General features: G+C 35.3%; 1 protein-coding gene across 3 annotated transcripts in view; it reads left to right on the forward strand.

Annotated features, from left to right (window-relative positions):
- CAPS (calcyphosine) overlaps positions 1-12,542 on the forward strand; it is a 154,587-nt gene extending 142,045 nt beyond the window's left edge. For all 3 annotated transcript variants that reach the window (XM_053703043.1, XM_053703042.1, XM_053703041.1), the window contains one exon: positions 8,714-12,542. In XM_053703043.1, the coding sequence (XP_053559018.1) occupies positions 8,714-8,815 (102 nt within the window). In that variant the 3' untranslated portion in view covers positions 8,816-12,542. The remainder of the gene's footprint in view (positions 1-8,713) is intronic.
- The last annotated feature ends 5,214 nt before the right edge of the window (positions 12,543-17,756 follow it).

The raw sequence follows: 17,756 nt of genomic DNA on the forward strand, positions 1-17,756 counted from the left end.
ACATGAAAAAAATAAAACATTTTCTTCTAAGATAAGAACAATACTATTTTAAGTATTTCTATTTTAAAAATAAAAAATGTTCACATTGTTTTAAAGGAATATGGTATATAACAAGGTGTTTGACAGGGAAGGGCTAAAAAGGTATATGTAAGTGTGTGTGTATAAATGTGTATAAATATATATATATATATATATATATATATATATATATATTTGTATGTGTGTATGCATATATGTGTATCTATGTTCACACACACACACACATATGTATATATATATATATATATAATATATATATATATATATACAATATATATATATATATATATATATATATATAAAATACACATATATACATACACACATACAAATATATACACACACATATATATATTATATACAGATTTAAGCACTTTCCTGCCAAACACCTTTAAAACACTTTATCTCAATAATAAACATATATTTTATATTTATGTATGTATGTGTGCGTGTGTGTATATATATATATATATATATATATATATATATTATATACATACATACACAGTGTATATATATATATATATATATATATATATATATATATATATATATATATATATATTTAGTCCACTACTTAAATTGTTATATGTTTTACATGTCTTTTGTTCAGGGTGGATCAAATTGAAACCATCAAATTGATTTAAATAACAATTTAAATCACTGTCAGTAAAACTCAATTTAAATCAATTTAAATATTTTTTTTTCTACATAATGGTTTAATTTTTAGATTAATAACTTTTCAAATATTTTTTCAAGTTATATCAGAAAATGACTGATTTAGTGCTGGATTACAAGTGAATCGCTAAATATTGCTTTTGGGAAAGCAATATTTGTGCTCCACTGAGTAATACCAGCACACACTAATTTGCACTGGTATTACAAGTTGAGTGCAATGCGAATGCGGCCTCACGTTCGCATTGCTAGGAAGCATTGTGCTCACAAGAGCGCACTTCCATAGGCTCCTATGGGAGCCTTGTTTTCATGCCGTCAGACACTACGGCCCCGATCCGATATGCAGTGTCGCCCGCAAAAGCCGGCGACGCCAAATTTTGCGCTGGTTTGGTATCACATATACGGCGTTACATAGAAGTTATGCTCGTATATTTCTGCCTTCGGCCGTAGTTTTTTGGCCCATAGACAGGTATACCAAACCAGCGCAGTTTGGTATCCAATATACAGCATAAGGACTTACGTGGCGAAAATGGAGAAATCTTACTCCATTTTCACCTCGCCACAAATTGCAGGCGTAGTAAGCCTTATGCTGTGTATCGGAGCCCCGTAACTCCCTAAACTAGCTGCAAAATAAAACCTAGCACCTAACGCATGCGCAATGTCTATCTACCTGTCAACCGCGATCCCCCGCCACAATCCCTAACAAAGTGTTTAACCCCTAAACCGCCACTCCCGGACCCCGCCGCCACCTACATTAAATGTCTAACCCCCCTACACCGTCGCCACCTACATTAAACTTATTAACCCCTAATGTAATCCCCCTACACCGCCGCCATCTATATTAAAATTATTACCCCCTAATGTGAACCCGCTACCCCGCCGCCACCTATTTTAACTACATTACCCCCTAATCTAATCCCCCTACACCACCGCCACCTATATTAAAATGATTAACCCCTAATCTAATCCCCCTATACCGCCGCCACCTATATTAAATTAATTAACCCCTAATCTAATCCCCCTATACTGCTGCCACCTATATTAAATTAATTAACCCCTAATCTAATCCCCCTATACCGCCGCCACCTATATTAAATTAATTAACCCCTAAAAAAGTCTAACCCTACAAATAGCCCTGAAAAGGGCTTTTTGCGTGGCATTGCCCCAAAGTAACCAGCTCTATTGCCAGCCCTTAAAAGGGCTTTTTGCGGGGCATTGCCCCAAAGTAATCAGCTCTTTTACCAGCCCTTAAAAGGGCTTTTTGCGGGGCATTGTCACAAAGTAATCAGCTCTTTTGCCTGTAATCTAAATGCCCCTATACCGCCGCCACCTATAATAAATGTATTACCCCCTAATCTAATCCCCCTACACCGCCGCCACCTATATTAAATATATTAACCCCTAATGAACAATATTTATCTGTCTATGTTCCAATCTGGAGTGCACGTTTTAGTATTTCAAGCATCAAGCCAAAAACATACTGTATTAAAGCATCAGAACACGTTACATAGTTTTTATCCCAACAATTCAGCTCTCTCTGGAGTCTTTTAAAAGGTAACTAAACTTTGCCATAAATTGCATTTAAATATCTATCAGAATAGGTAATAATTGCTTACTCAGATACGCACGTCATAAGCTAAAATCAATGTTCCACCGCCACCTATTGGCTATTTTCTAAATTGCATTCCTGGCATCACTTAAAGAAACAGTAAACACCAATTTTCATATAACTCTTGTGAGCTTCTGGTGCAACGCCGCCTCCTGCAGATTCGCGGCCAATCGTCCGCCAGCAGGGCGTGTCAATCAATCCGATCATACTCGATTGGGTTGATAAATGGGCCCCTGTATGTTATTTTTGCAGACACAAATTCAGAGTTTTGAGAACTATAAAATCTATATCTAAAAAATGCCAAAAATAATCTTACAGACACCTCTGGCAGAGTATGACATTCTGAATGGATTAATGGAATTAATTTACCAAAAATTAAACTTTACTGTCATAAATATACAGCCTCATGCTACTTAATTAAAAACTAATCTTTATTTCAGTATGAAAGTTCTTTGGATTGTAATGTACCTTAAAAAGAAACTATATCTAGATATATTGTTCATCAAAAAAAGCCTGATTTTTTTTTTTTTTTAATAAATATCCGGCTAGATTACGAGTCTTGCGTTAGGCTTAAAAAGCAGTGTTGGCTGGTCCCAACGCTGCTTTTTAACGCCCGCTAGTATTACGAGTCTTGAAGGTACAGGCTCACCGCTCACTTTTTTGGCCAGACTCAGAAATATTGCAAATACACTTATGTCAATTGCGTATCCTATATTTTCATTGGGACTTGCATAGCGCTGGTATTACGAGTCTGCCAAAAAGTGAGCGGTAGACCCTCCCCTGTCAAGCCTGGTACCGCATTTTAAAGTCAGTAGTTAAGAGTTTTACACTACAATGCCGTAGCATAAAACTCTTAACTAAAGTGCTAAAAAGTACACCAACACCCATAAACTACCTATTAACCCCTAAACCGAGGCCCCCCCCACATCGCAAACACTTAAAAAAATGTAACCCCTAATCTGCCGAACCGGACATTGCCGCCACTATAATAAATATATTAACCCCTAAACCGCTGCACTATCGCCTCGCAAACACTAGTTAAATTTTATTAACCTCTAATCTGCCGTCCCTAACATCGCCGACACCTACCTACATTTATTAACTCAAACAAAAAAGACTAATAAGCGCAGAGTGTAGTCACCAAACTCCTGAATCACCTACGGGTCCCTTTCAAAGGTGTAGAGAATTAGCACAAGTAGTAAAATTGACCAGGAGCGCTAAAAAGCTAAAGGTGGTAGAGTATTCGTAGCCTAACAGTTATATAAAGTGCAAAGTGTCAGTGCAAAATATTAGTGCAAAGTATTCCATAAAGTGCAAAGAATTCTGAAAAGTGCTAAACTAATAGATAAAACTAAACCTAACCAGGTATATATATCCTAATATAAACCTAAGTATTATATAAATAGTATGGCATAAGTCTCCGTATGCTTTCACAAAGTGCACAAGTGATAGACAAATACAAAATATAAAATGGTCCTCTGACCAATGGGTATATAGAAACCAAAAAAAATAATTACAATGGTAATAACTTATCTAAAATAATGCAATGCAAAATTATACCTAAAAGTTTTATTAATACATGGCCAAATGCACAAACACTAATATGCAAGAGAATGATATATGTAAAAAATCCTTTTAGCTTACCCCCAACAGTTCAGTCAAATAAAAGAGTGACGTCACTCCGCCACGGCGGTAATTCCAACTGACGGACTGGTTTGACTGAGCTGTTGGGGTAAGCTAAAAGGATTTCCCCTTCCTAAAAGAAACTGTTTATCAGGATATGTGGCTTCTATACTAAAACAGAAAGCCTTTTAATTGACTATTACGCATCCGGATAATTTGTGTGGTGGCAACCTAATTTATACACGGAGACGTCCGTTTTTACATATATCATTCTCTTGCATATTAGTGTTTGTGCATTTGGCCATGTATTAATAAAATTTTTAGGTATAATTTTGCATTGCATTATTTTAGATAAGTTATTATAATTGTAATTATTTTTTTGGTTTCTATATACCCATTGGTCAGAGGACCATTTTATATTTTGTATTTGTCTATCACTTGTGCACTTTGTGAAAGCATACAGAGACTTATGCCATACTATTTATATAATACTTAGGTTTATATTAGGATATATATACCTGGTTAGGTTTAGTTTTATCTATTAGTTTAGCACTTTTCAGAATTCTTTGCACTAATATTTTGCACTGACACTTTGCACTTTATATAACTGTTAGGCTACGAATACTCTACCAACTTTAGCTTTTTAGCGCTCCTGGTCAATTTTACTACTTGTACATTTATTAACCCCTAATCTGCCGCCCCCAACGTTGCTGCCACTATATTAAAGTTATTGACCCCTAAATCTAAGTCTAACCCTAACCCCCCCTAACTTAAATATAATTTAAATAAATAAAAATAAAATAACTATCATTAACTAAATTATTCCTATTTAAAACTAAATACTTACCTATAAAATAAACCCTAAGATAGCTACAATATAACGAATAGTTACATTGTAGCTAGCTTAGGGTTTATTTTTATTTTACAGGCAAGTTTGTATTTATTTTAACTAGGTAGAATAGTTACTAAATAGTTATTAACTATTTAATAATTACCTAGCTAAAATAAAGACAAAAGTACCTGTAAAATAAAACCTAACCTAAGTTACAATTACACCTAACACTACCACTATAATTAAATGAATTCCCTAAATTAAATAAAATTATCTAAAGTACAAAAACAAACAAACACTAAATTACAGAAAATAATAAAAAAAATTACAAGATTTTTAAACTAATTACACCTAATCTAATCCCACTAACAAATAAAAAAGCCCCCCAAAATAAAAAAAGCCCTACCCTACACTATATTACAAATAGCCCTTAAAAGGGCCTTTTGCGGGGCATTGCCCCAAAGTAATCAGCTCTTTTACCTGTAAAAAAAAATACAAATCCCCCCCAACATTAAAACCCACCCACCACCCACACAACCAACCCTACTCTAAAACCCACCCAATCCCCCCTTAAAAAAACCTAACACTAACCCCCTGAAGATCACCCTACCTGGAGACGTCTTCATCCAACCGGGCAGAAGTGGTCCTCCAGACGGGCAGAAGTCTTCATCCAAGCCGGGCAGAAGTGGTCCTCCAGACAGGCAGAAGTCTTCATCCAGACAGCATTTTCTATCTTCATCCATCCGGCGTGGAGCTGGTCCATCTTCAAGACATCCGAGGTGGAGCATCCTCTTCTTCCGACGGCTATGACTGAATGAAGGTTCCTTTAAATGACGTCATCCAAGATGGCGTCCCTTCAATTCCGATTGGCTGATAGAATTCTTTCAGCCAATCGGAATTAAGGTAGAAAAAAATCCTATTGGCTGATGCAATCAGCCAATAGGATTGAGCTCGCATTCTATTGGCTGTTTGGAACAGCCAATAGAATGCCAGCTCAATCCTATTGGCTGATTGCATCAGCCAATAGGATTGAACTTCAATTCTATTGGCTGATTGCATCATCCAGTAGGATTTTTTCTACCTTAATTCCGATTGGCTGATAGAATTCTATCAGCCAATCGGAATTGAAGGGACGCTATCTTGGATGACGTCACTTAAAGGTACCTTCATTCAGTCGTAGCCGTCAGAAGAAGAGGATGCTCCACGTCGGACGTCTTGAAGATGGACCCGCTCTGCGCCGGATGGATGAAGATAGAAGATGCCCGGCTTGGATGAAGACTTCTGCCCGTCTGGAGGACCACTTCTGCCCGGTTGGATGAAGACGTCTCCCAGTAGGGTGATCTTCAGGGGGTTAGTGTTAGGTTTTTTAAGGGGGGATTGGGTGGGTTTTAGAGTAGGGTTGGTTATGTGGGTGGTGGGTTTTAATGTTGGGGGGGGATTTGTCATTTTTTTTTTACAGGTAAAAGAGCTGATTACTTTGTGGCAATGCCCCGCAAAATGCCCTTTTAAGGGCTATTTGTAATTTAGTGTAGGGTAGGGCTTTTTTATTTTGGGGGGGCTTTTTTATTTTGTTAGGGGGATTAGATTAGGTGTAATATGTTTAAAAATCTTGTAATTTTTTTTATTATTTTCTGTAATTTAATGTTTGTTTTTATTTGTACTTTAGATAATTTTATTTAATTTAGGGAATTAATTTAATTATAGTGGTAGTGTTAGTTGTAATTGTAACTTAGGTTAGGTTTTATTTTACAGGTAAATTTGTATTTATTTTAGCTAGGTAGTTATTAAATAGTTAATAACTATTTAATAACTATTGTACCTAGTTAAAATAAATACAAACTTGCCTGTAAAATAAAAATAAACCCTAAGATAGATACAATGTAGCTATTAGTTATATTGTAGCTAGCTTAGGGTTTATTTTATAGGTAACTATTTAGTTTTAAATAGGAATAATTTAGTTAATGATAGTTATTTTTTTTAGATTTATTTAAATTATATTTAAGTTAGGGGGTGTTAGGGTTAGACTTAGGTTTAGGGGTTAATAACTTTAATATAGTGGCGGCGACATTGGGGGTGGCAGATTAGGGGTTAAGAAGTGTAGGTAGGTTGCGGCGACATTGGGGGCGACAGATTAGGGGTTAATAAATATAATGTAGGTGTCGGCGATGTTGGGGGCAGCAGATTAGAGGTTCATAACTATAATGTAGGCGGCGGCGTTGTCTGGAGCGGCAGATTAGGGGTTAATAATATAATGTAGGTGTCGGCGATGTCGGGGGCGGCAGATTAGGGGTTAATAAGTGTAAGATTAGGGGTGTTTAGACTCGGGGTTCATGTTAGGGTGTTAGGTGTAGACATAAATGTGTTTTCCCCATAGGAATCAATGGGGCTGCGTTAGGAGCTAAACGCTGCTTTTTTGCAGGTGTTAGTTTTTTTTCAGCAGGCTCTCCCCCATTGATTCCTATGGGGAAATCGTGCACGAGCACGTTTCAGCCAGCTCACCGCTAACGTAAGCAGCGCTGGTATTGAGGTGAGATGTGGAGCAAAATTTTGCTCTACGATCACTTTTTTGCGGTTAATGCCGGGTTTGGAAAAACCCATAATACCAGCGATGTCTGTAAGTGAGCGGTGAGCATAAACTGCTTGTTAGCACTGCACAGCCTCTAACGCAAAACTTGTAATCTTTTGAATTGCATGCTGTAACTGAATAATGAAAGTTTCAATTTGACTTCACTGTCCCTATAGTCACTGTCACAATATAGATGTTGCAGCATTATTTTCAAGACCCTCTATTTGTAAACCCATACACAAGAAACCTTTATTGGTAAACCCTATATTTAAAGGGACATGAAACCCCAAATTTTTTTTTCATGATTCAGATAGAGAATACATATTCAAAAAAGTTTCCAATTTACTTATAATATCAAATTTGTTCTCTTGTTATTCTTTGTTGAAGAGATATCTAGATAGGTAGCGTGCACTTCTGGAGCACTACATGACAAGAAATAGTGCTGCCATCTAGTGCCCTTACTATTGTATAACATCATTGCAAAACTGCTGCCACATAGTACTGCAGACATGTGCACATTCCTGAAATGACCTTCCTGCTTTCCAACAATGGATAACAAATAAACAAATTTGAAAAGAAAAATAAGTAAACTGTAACGTTGGTTTAAGATTGAGCGTTCTATCTGAATCATGAAAGAAAATGTTTGGGTTGTATGTTCCTTTAAATCCAGGCTTCCCTTATCTTTTCTTCAGCCTTTTTCTTGACCTTCTGTAACTCATTTCCTATTAAGAAAAAAAGAAATATATACTTCTGCTATGTTAAACATATTAACCAATCGGAATGGATTGATAGGCTCAGTGCCCTACTATTAACCAGATTATTTTCTTATAAGGTTTCTTCTCTTCTCCAAGAGTGCATGTAACTGCTTAAAGGACCAGTCAACACAGTGGATTCACATACTCAACAAATGCAAGATAACAAGACAATGCAATAGCACTTAGTCTGAACTTCAAATGAGTAGTAGATTTTTTTCTGACAATTTTAAAAGTTATGTCTTTTTCCACTCCCCCTGTACCATGTGACAGCCTCACAAATGCATACACGTACCATGTGACAGCCATCAGCCATTAACAAACGCATACACACTTATTCTTGCACATGCTCAGTAGAAGCTGGTGACTCAAAAAATTTAAATATAAAAAGACTGTGCACATTTTGTTAATGGAAGTAAATTGGAAAGTTGTTTAAAATGGCATCCTCTATCTGAATAATGAAAGTTTAATTTTGATTGAGTGTCCCTTTAAAGACATCAGTCTATATTACACTCTGTAACATCATGATAAAATGTTTTAGTTTCACAACTAAGGTTCTAGATAGGAAACATTCATGTTTGCATGAACCTAACACAGTATCTATAATTCCATTCCAGGTAACAGAAGAGGAATTCCTGAACTATTACAGCGGAGTCAGTGCTTCTATAGACAGTGATGCCTACTTTGTTGTTATGATGAAGAATGAATGGAAAATTTAGGATGTATCTACATCTCCTTAGAGTAATCATTATTCCTATATATCCAATAAATGATCGATTTGCTATGGAGTAAAATGTAAAAATAAGTACAGATTTTCATGACACAAATTGTTAATGCAGCAATTTATAAACATTAAAGGGGCATGTTACCTAAATGCTAAATCACTTGAGTCATGTAGCATAAATGTAAAAAGCTTACAAGAAAATATTACCTGACTATCTCTATTTACAAAAAGGACAATTGTTACCTCAAAATTACCTCAGTAGCCATATCTCATTATAGAGGGAATTTACACATCCAATCCAGATGCATATCACAGGAGTTGCAAAAGAAAATACACCTGCTATGTTAGATTTCTTTTTCTCCTCCGTTTAAGGAAGTTTTCTAAAAAATCTTGCAAAATCATAGTAAAATCCTCCAAGATCACAGTAAAGCAAAATTTGATTTCAGCAGTGATAATGCTGATTTCTGTTTGTTTTTTTACCATGTAGATGACTATAACAAGTAACGGAATGGTAAATAATCACAGAACATTTACTCTGGTGAGTTGGTTTTAGCTTCAAATTAGTAAAAAATAATAAAAAAAAGGTATACATCATCAAATGTTTTATTTCTCTCAATTTCTTCAGGGATAAATAAGAATTTATCTTGAGTAACATGCCCCTTTAAAGAGATTTCTTGCTTACAATACTCTCTCTCTCTCTCTCTCTACCCTGACAGTTGTTACTAAGGTGATAATGCTCTCTTTTGAACTATATATATATATATATATATATATAGACACACACACACATATATATATAACTTTAAATATGGTACAAACAGGCAGCACAGTCCTGAAATGTGTTGCCATTAGGGACTTCTAAAATTTTTTATGTTTTTTATCATGTTAACCTGGAGAGCTAGAATTATTATCACATTCAAATTGATGCTCCAGTTCAGAATATGATATAGGGCCCAAAGTTAAATGTGTGGCATTTTTGTGACAAGTACATCAAATTAACTGACGATAAAAACATAGCAAAATTAAAGTTTCTATCATGCATAAGAAAGAGCGATGTTAATACATTTTAAAACATTCTTATAAAACTATGGTTATGTTAAAACTGTTCATTTTAGTTTTTAAATTAACCCCTTAAGGATCACAGCACATTTCCATTTTCTGACCGTTTGGGACCAGGGCTATTTTTACATTTCTGCGGTGTTTGTGTTTAGCTGTAATTTTCCTCTTACTCATTTACTGTACCCACACATATTATAAACCGTTTTTCTCCCCATTAAATGGATTTTCTAAAGATACCATTATTTTTATCATATCTTATAATTTACTACAAAAAAATTATAAAATATAAGGAAAAAAATGGAAAAAAACACACGTTTTCTTACTTTGACCCCCAAAATCTGTTACACATCTACAACCACCAAAAAACACCCATGCTAAATAGTTTCTAAATTTTGTCCTGAGTTTAGAAATACCTAATGTTTACACGTTCTTTCCTTTTTTTGCAAATTATAGGGCAATAAGTACAAGTAGCACTTTGCTATTTCCAAACCACTTTTTTTTTTTTCAAAATTAGCGATAGTTACATTGGGACACTGATATCTTTCAGGAATCCCTGAATATCCCCTGACATGTATATATATTTTTTTTAGTAGACAGCCCAAAGTATTGATCTAGGCCCATTTTTGTATATTTCATGCCACCATTTCACCGCCAAATGCAATCAAATAAAAAAATCATTCACTTTTTCACAAATGTTTTCACAAACTTTAGGTTTCTCACTGAAATGATTTACAAACAGCTTGTGCAATTATGGCACAAATGGTTGTAAATGATTCTCTGGGATCCCCTTTGTTCAGAAATAGCAGACATATATGGCTTTGGCGTTGCTTTTTGGCAATTAGAAGGCTGCTAAATGCCACTGCGCACCACAGTTGTATTATGCCCAGCAGTGAAGGGGTTAATTAGGTAGCTTGCAGGGAGCTTGCAGGGTTAATTTTAGCTTTAGTGTAGAGATCAGCCTCTCTCTAACCCTCCCCCTCTACCTTATTGTGCGCCATCTTGGGGTTTTTTCCATATTTTTCTGTAGTTTAGCTTCCCCCCCTCAATAAACAACCTCCCAGATCCCTTAGATCAAAATTCCCTCCCTCCTCTCTCTCACTTTGTGGAAAAAAATGTTTCATAGTGTAGCGGTTCCCATCCGCTCCCGCCCCCGTGCACACGCGCGTGCCCGCCCGGCGTCCCCTTACATGATCCCGCCCCCCTCTGACTCTCAACCCACATCGATGGCCGCCCACCCGCCTCCCACATTGGCTCCCACCCACCAATGATCGTGGCCATCGATGTCCGATGCAGAAAGGGCCACAGAGTGGCTCTCTCTGCATCGGATGGCTAGAAAATGTTATTGCAGGATGCCTCAATATCGAGGCATCACTGCAATAACATGAAAGCGGCTGGAAGCGATCAGGATCACTTCCACGGCTTGAAGACACCAACGACGTACAGAGTACGTCCTTGGTCGCTAAGGACATTTTTTTTTAGGACGTACCCTGTACGTCGTTGGTCCTTAAGGGGTTAACAGGAGGTGCCTGTTTATGCATAATTGGTTTGTGTGATTGGGACAACATCCACAGCTTTATTTGTAAACAGTGGTATCGGAAAAACATAAATGAAAAAAAAAGTGTTTTATTAGCAAAGGAACATCAATTTTTAAGGAAACAAAAACATTTTTAATTATCTTTACTGAAGAAATAGGGAAAAATAACAGTTATACAGTTGATCAAGAAAGACATTTAAAAAAAAAAAAATTCACAAGAAAGAAAAAAAAAATATTTTAATGTTCTTTTAACCAATATGGAGCAAAAAATGGATACCTGTATATGAGATGCTATAACATTTAACCGATGCAAATGAAACCATGGGTAGTAAAGACTAGCGGATACTTTTATACGTGTCTGCTATAGCCTAACTCGCAAAGTCCCCACTATGCTGCTGCTATGTATGTTTATTTTTTAGTAAGTGCCTTCTATTTTAAGGGGCTCTTAATTTTACCACTGCTTCTAAAAATAAGTGGTAATTGACCTGAAGCATGATGGGACTTTGCGGAAGGAAGAAGTCACTTTATATTCTACCTCTCCTAGGTGACATAAAACGCATCTGTATAAGTGCTTTTTATATGGTTGTACTATGATTATACAGCTTAGTGTTGCAAAGTATTTTCCATATACTCTTGTCAATATTTATAGCTGTAATAAATATCATTTAATCTAGGTACAGCACTGTCAACCAGTTATGCACTGACATCTTATATACACTCACATAGTTTGGTTACAAAATGCTGTGTTGCTCCAAATTACTAATCCTTTATCTGCTATGCAAATGACCATTTCTTTATGTCTCATACTGTTCTAAACATAACAGTCACAAAATCATTTTTGCTGCTACTAGTATATCTTCCAATGATCCATTATTATTGTTATCATTTATTTATAAAGTGCTGCCATATTCCAGAAAACTTAGTACATTAGTAAGGGCGTACACAATAAGTAATATTAATTATGTCGTGGAAACGATGAATTTAGTATCTGCAGTCCATGCAGAACTGCATCACTACATTTCCAGGCCAAGTGTAAGTCTAAAGCATATATATTTTTGTCATTCCAGTTTTAGATATTGGGTTAATGTAAAAGTTTAGATTGTCTATTAAAAGCAAAGAAGCAATACAATCCTGGGTTATGTGCTTGTTTAATTTTTTTTTTTAAAGTTTAATTTGAGATTTTTCATTGTTACACAATGCACTGCAGACAAGAGGATTTGAACCAAAAAACTGTGAACAGCGCAAGATACTCTTTTGTTTTACATTACCTGTCCTTTCATTAGGATGCTTAGGATGCATAATTATTGGAAATATATGTGCCTTCAACTGGACTTGAACCTAAGTCATTTGCAATAGAAGTCAGTCACACTGTCCTATGAGGAATCCTGAACATTCTGTAGCAGGTTTTCTATTTTGTAATGAGCCATTTGGTACACCTTAATTTGTGTTCACAAAATTCCTTGGTGTTTTGTTAATGTTTATTTGTTGAGACCATACTATAATTATAAACTGTCAAGGGTGAGGGTGGCTTAAGTTGCTGTAAAGCGCAGTCAATTCTGCACTCATCTTGGCCTTGCTGGGTCCTACAAAAATTACTATTTTCAAGTCAGGTGACTCCAGCAATCTTTAGCACCATTGTGAAGACCTGTGCAATAAGAATCTTCAGTGATATAAGCTTAAATATATAAAGTGATATCAATTTGTTCATACCAGTAACACATTTAAAACTTGCATCCTGGTATAAATAGCACTTATCTTACTCTAGGTGCAACATAAAAATAAAAACTCAGCTTTCTTATATATGGTTCTAGTATTAACCAGGAAACCTAGAATTAAGAAAGTGTAACCAATTAGCAGCCTTATGGTAAGCCAACCAATAGAAGGAAATCCACTGCAACAATTTCTGATTGGTTAGTAACTCAATTTTTGAATGGCTAAAACAGAACCAAGCAAATGAATACATGCCAGCCAATCATGATTGTGTAACTTCTATGAGGTTTTAACACTGAGTTTGCCTGGCTCCAGATTCTTGTTAATCCCACACACTCTCAAAACACAAAACAGCTAGAGGAGGTAGGGAGCTTGCTTGATTTAGTAGCTACGACCTTCCCTGGTATCATTAAACAAATACTAAATTCACAATAACCTTTTTTCATCATGAAAATATAAGTTAAAATGTCCATTTCATGTCTCCATTCATTAGTTTGTAATCAGGAATCACTGACCATAACTTCTAAAATCATGTTTACAATGGAACCAACGGCTTTAACTTAAAAAATGATATAGTGGACACAGTAAAAACGTATTTAATATCATGTAAAGCTTATTAGAGGTTGACTGTAACACATTTGCACCCAGGTGTATATAAAGTTCACTCTTACATATTTGTTTCACTTTTAATCATTTACGCACCATTGCCTATCTTTGCCTTAGATATCAGTTTTATCTCTGAAATGACTATAATTCTGTTTCCTCTACATTTTACTCTGTCTTAATGTTTGTGTTACTGAAACGCAAACTTCTAGCAATGCAAAAAAATAATAATTAGAGACCCCCACTATGGGAAGACGTTTGCAAAAGAGGCTCTGTAAATGCGTGCAAACAGTTTTCTGAAGATAAGCAGACTAAGGGCATGGATTACTGGAACCATGTCCTGTGGTCCGATGAAGTGAAGGAGCACCACACAAGGGAGGCTAAAGTGTGCTAGTAGAATATGCTAATAAATATGCTTATGAAATATTTCATAAAGAAGATGGTAAGGATTAGATATGAAGAGTACTGCAATATACTAGATACACAAATTTATTACATATATACACTGTGTACACAGATATGTTACTGAGGAGACAGACTATTTTAGATAGAGCTTATACATACATGATTAAAAACAATGACTAGAATTAGGTGCATAAGAAGTATATATGCTTAAAAACAATGAGTAAAAAAAAGAGAACATTGGAAATATCCAGAGCTCAATATAAAAGAGACATGTCGGAACTAATGGCCAAAAAATATGTGGAAAAAATGCGTGAAAAATGCAAATAGGCACTGTGGTGAAAAAATAGTGAAAAAAATTATATATATATATATATATATATATATATATATATATATATATATAATGAAAAGGTGTATAGAAAAGATAGTTCAGTAAAGTAATAATAATAATAATACTGTTCAGATATAATGTCCCAAAAAAGGAGGTATGAGAGTACGTTGAATCCAAAGGTTAATAAGTTTGTTAATTCAGAGGAGCAAGGGATGTGAAGAATGGTCCATTTCCAAAGTAAGTCAAGGATACCTGTAAATACCTGTGGAGAGAGAGAGCAAACAGGTGCACCAAAGCTGTAAAACTAACGGAGCTAATATATGTTCACCATATAGAAACAAAACTCCGGCTGGTATGTCATAAATACAGTAGGCTGACGTGTTTCGGCCTGTAGCAAGGTCTTTATCAAGACTATACCAGCTGAATTGTTGGAGTAATTAAAGGCTTCTTAGGCCTATCATAAATTATGGGTGTAACAAAGTGTGGCGCAGAAAAAGTACATACCATAACATGTCCAGGTAAGTGATTCCGGTTCACGCCAAGTATATAGTGTTAAAGACCTAATTGTGCATAGAAAATATGCTGCCTGTACTCAGAGTAAGAGTTCCGGGGTAAATCCGTTAGGAGCATCATCATGTGACAAACTGTAACATGATCTATTATGTAAACTCATTAGACTGCTATGCTTCTATCTTTCTTGTGGGCAAATATAAGATGTAGAACACTTAGCTGAAAAGGTTATGTATATAGCAAAAATAATGATAAAGGTATATAATGTAGATCACTTAAATTGTCCAAAAGAAGTTAAAAGTGTCAATGTGAAATGGTGTTTACGCTAAGTATAATGCATGGCATATAAGCAGGTACTAGTTACTATAGGGGCAAAAAGGGGAAACTGCGGAAAGTACTTTACTGAGTAGTTACGAAAAGAAGATATTTACACTAAATGTAATATGTGGCATATAGGCAGGTACTATTACTTTAAAGGCAGAAGGGAACACTGCGGAGAATACCTTGCTGAGTAGTTATGACAAATATAGAATAGTAAACGTGCTAAATGTGTTAAATGTAATACATGCATAAAGCAATATCACACAGTTAATACAACATATAAAACAACAGTTATATAGTAACAACAGAGCTAATACATGTATAGAGATTTGCAACATAGAAAACAACAATTATATAGTAGCAACAGAGTTGATACATGTATAAAAAATAGCATTGGTCTGTTCATTGGCATATGAGAGATCCAACTTATATAAAAATATGTAAAGTACATATGCAAAATATCCAATATTCAGAATGCATGTTAAAAACATATATGACTTAGGCTTAAGATAAAAATAAAATAAGAGATACTTAAAAATGATAATAATAAACAAATATTGACAAAAAGCAACAACAGTCCGAGTTTCAGCTGAAGCACATATGGGACCTGATAAAAAAAAAAAAACACAGACTTCAGGTATAGGTATCCACTAAGTATGCTACTTTTTTTTTTTTTTTAAACTTTTATTTTTCACTCGAAGTTACCAAGAATACAGTATGCTACTTTTTTAATCTATGTGGGTATATATAGAGCTGACTTATACGTCTAAGTTGATAACTATAGTAAGAGAATATATATGAAAAAAGGATAAATACAGCTCATGGGCTGTGTGAATTGCGGGGGGGGGGGGGGAACTGCAGTAAATCAGCCTGACAATTACAACCAAATGCCTAATAATTAGTATGGAAATGCATATCAATAGTTGTAAATCAGCCTGACAATTACAACCAAATGCCTAATAATTAGTATGGAAATATATATCAAAAGATTTGAGTTGTATATAAATATAATATGTCAAGCCTGATAAGGCTGATAAGTACATATCTATAGATTGGAGTTGTGTATAAGTATAATATGTCAAGACTGATAAGGCTATAAAGCAAACAGATATGAGGGGATATAAAGGCTGAATGTACATATGTAGTGAGGTCTACAGAAGATGTACTACTTCGAAGTCTGCATTTTGACCTTTAGGGTGAATGCAGTCCAATTCGAAGATCCATTTACACTCAGTTAGAAGGAGTCTTTTTTCAAAATTACCACCTCTCCAGTTTTTATACAATTTACATAACCCCATATATTAAAGAGCTTTAGTGTCCCCATTATGTTTCTCCTTGAAGTGTTTGTATAGGGGAACATTGTCTTTATTCCCTTCTATTTGAAGAAGCTTATACGATCTCTAAGGGGTCTGTAAGTCTGGCCTACATATTGTAGTCCACAAGAGAATTCCAGTAGATATATTATGCCCTTGTCTTTGCAGCGGATCATCTGATTCACTCTGAATTTCTCTTTGGTGATATATGATTCAAAGGTGTTCCTTTTAAACCCATGTTTACAGGCCTTGCATTTGTGGCATGGAAAGAAGCCCTTAAGCACATCTCCCTGTATACCTTTTATTGTGCCAGACTTTTTATCTTTCATAACACTAGGGGTCAAGATGGTTTTGAGGTTACGATTTTTTTTGTAGATGAAATGGGGTTTGTCACTTAGGGTTTCTCCTATGATGTTATCTTCCTTGCGTATACTCCAATGTCTTTTAAGTATTCCTTCTATTTTATATTTATTCTGACTGAGCTCTGTAATAAAGGGAGCATCCAAGATATCTTGATTAGTATGCGTATCTTTGGTTTTATAACTGAGGAGGATGTTTCTATCCATTTTGTCCACCTCTTCTACAGTTTCATTAATTGCTGTCATGTTGTATCCTCTTTCTTGGAAGCACTCCAGAAGAACTTGTGACTTTTTATGGCATTCTTTTTGTTCCGAGCAGTTTTTCTAGACTCTCATTAACTGTCCTTTAGGGATGTTTTTAATCCAAATAGTATGATGGCAACTACAATCCAATGGTTTAAAATAAGTGGGTGTATTGATCTTCCCTTTTGTGGAGTTGATGTTTAAATCTAGAAAGTTAATCTGATCATAAGAATAATAATATGTGAATTTTAGATTGACCATATTGTATTCATAACATTGAGGGTATGTTCAAGGTCCTCCACACTACCCTTCCATATCATTAAGATACCATCAATGTACTTGCGGTAGAGGACCAAGCCAGGCATGAGTCCCAAAAGATGGATTCCCATTTGCCCATGTATAAATTGGCGTAGCTAGGTGTGAACTTGGTCCCCATCGCGGTACCACATAGCTGATTGTAGAATTTCCCTTCAAAATTAAAATAATTATGTGTCAGTAATAATCTATCCCATTTAGAATGAATTATTTCTGGGATAGGGGGATACTAG

The sequence above is a fragment of the Bombina bombina genome, chromosome 2, assembly GCF_027579735.1.
Source record: "Bombina bombina isolate aBomBom1 chromosome 2, aBomBom1.pri, whole genome shotgun sequence".
Taxonomy (NCBI): domain Eukaryota; kingdom Metazoa; phylum Chordata; class Amphibia; order Anura; family Bombinatoridae; genus Bombina; species Bombina bombina.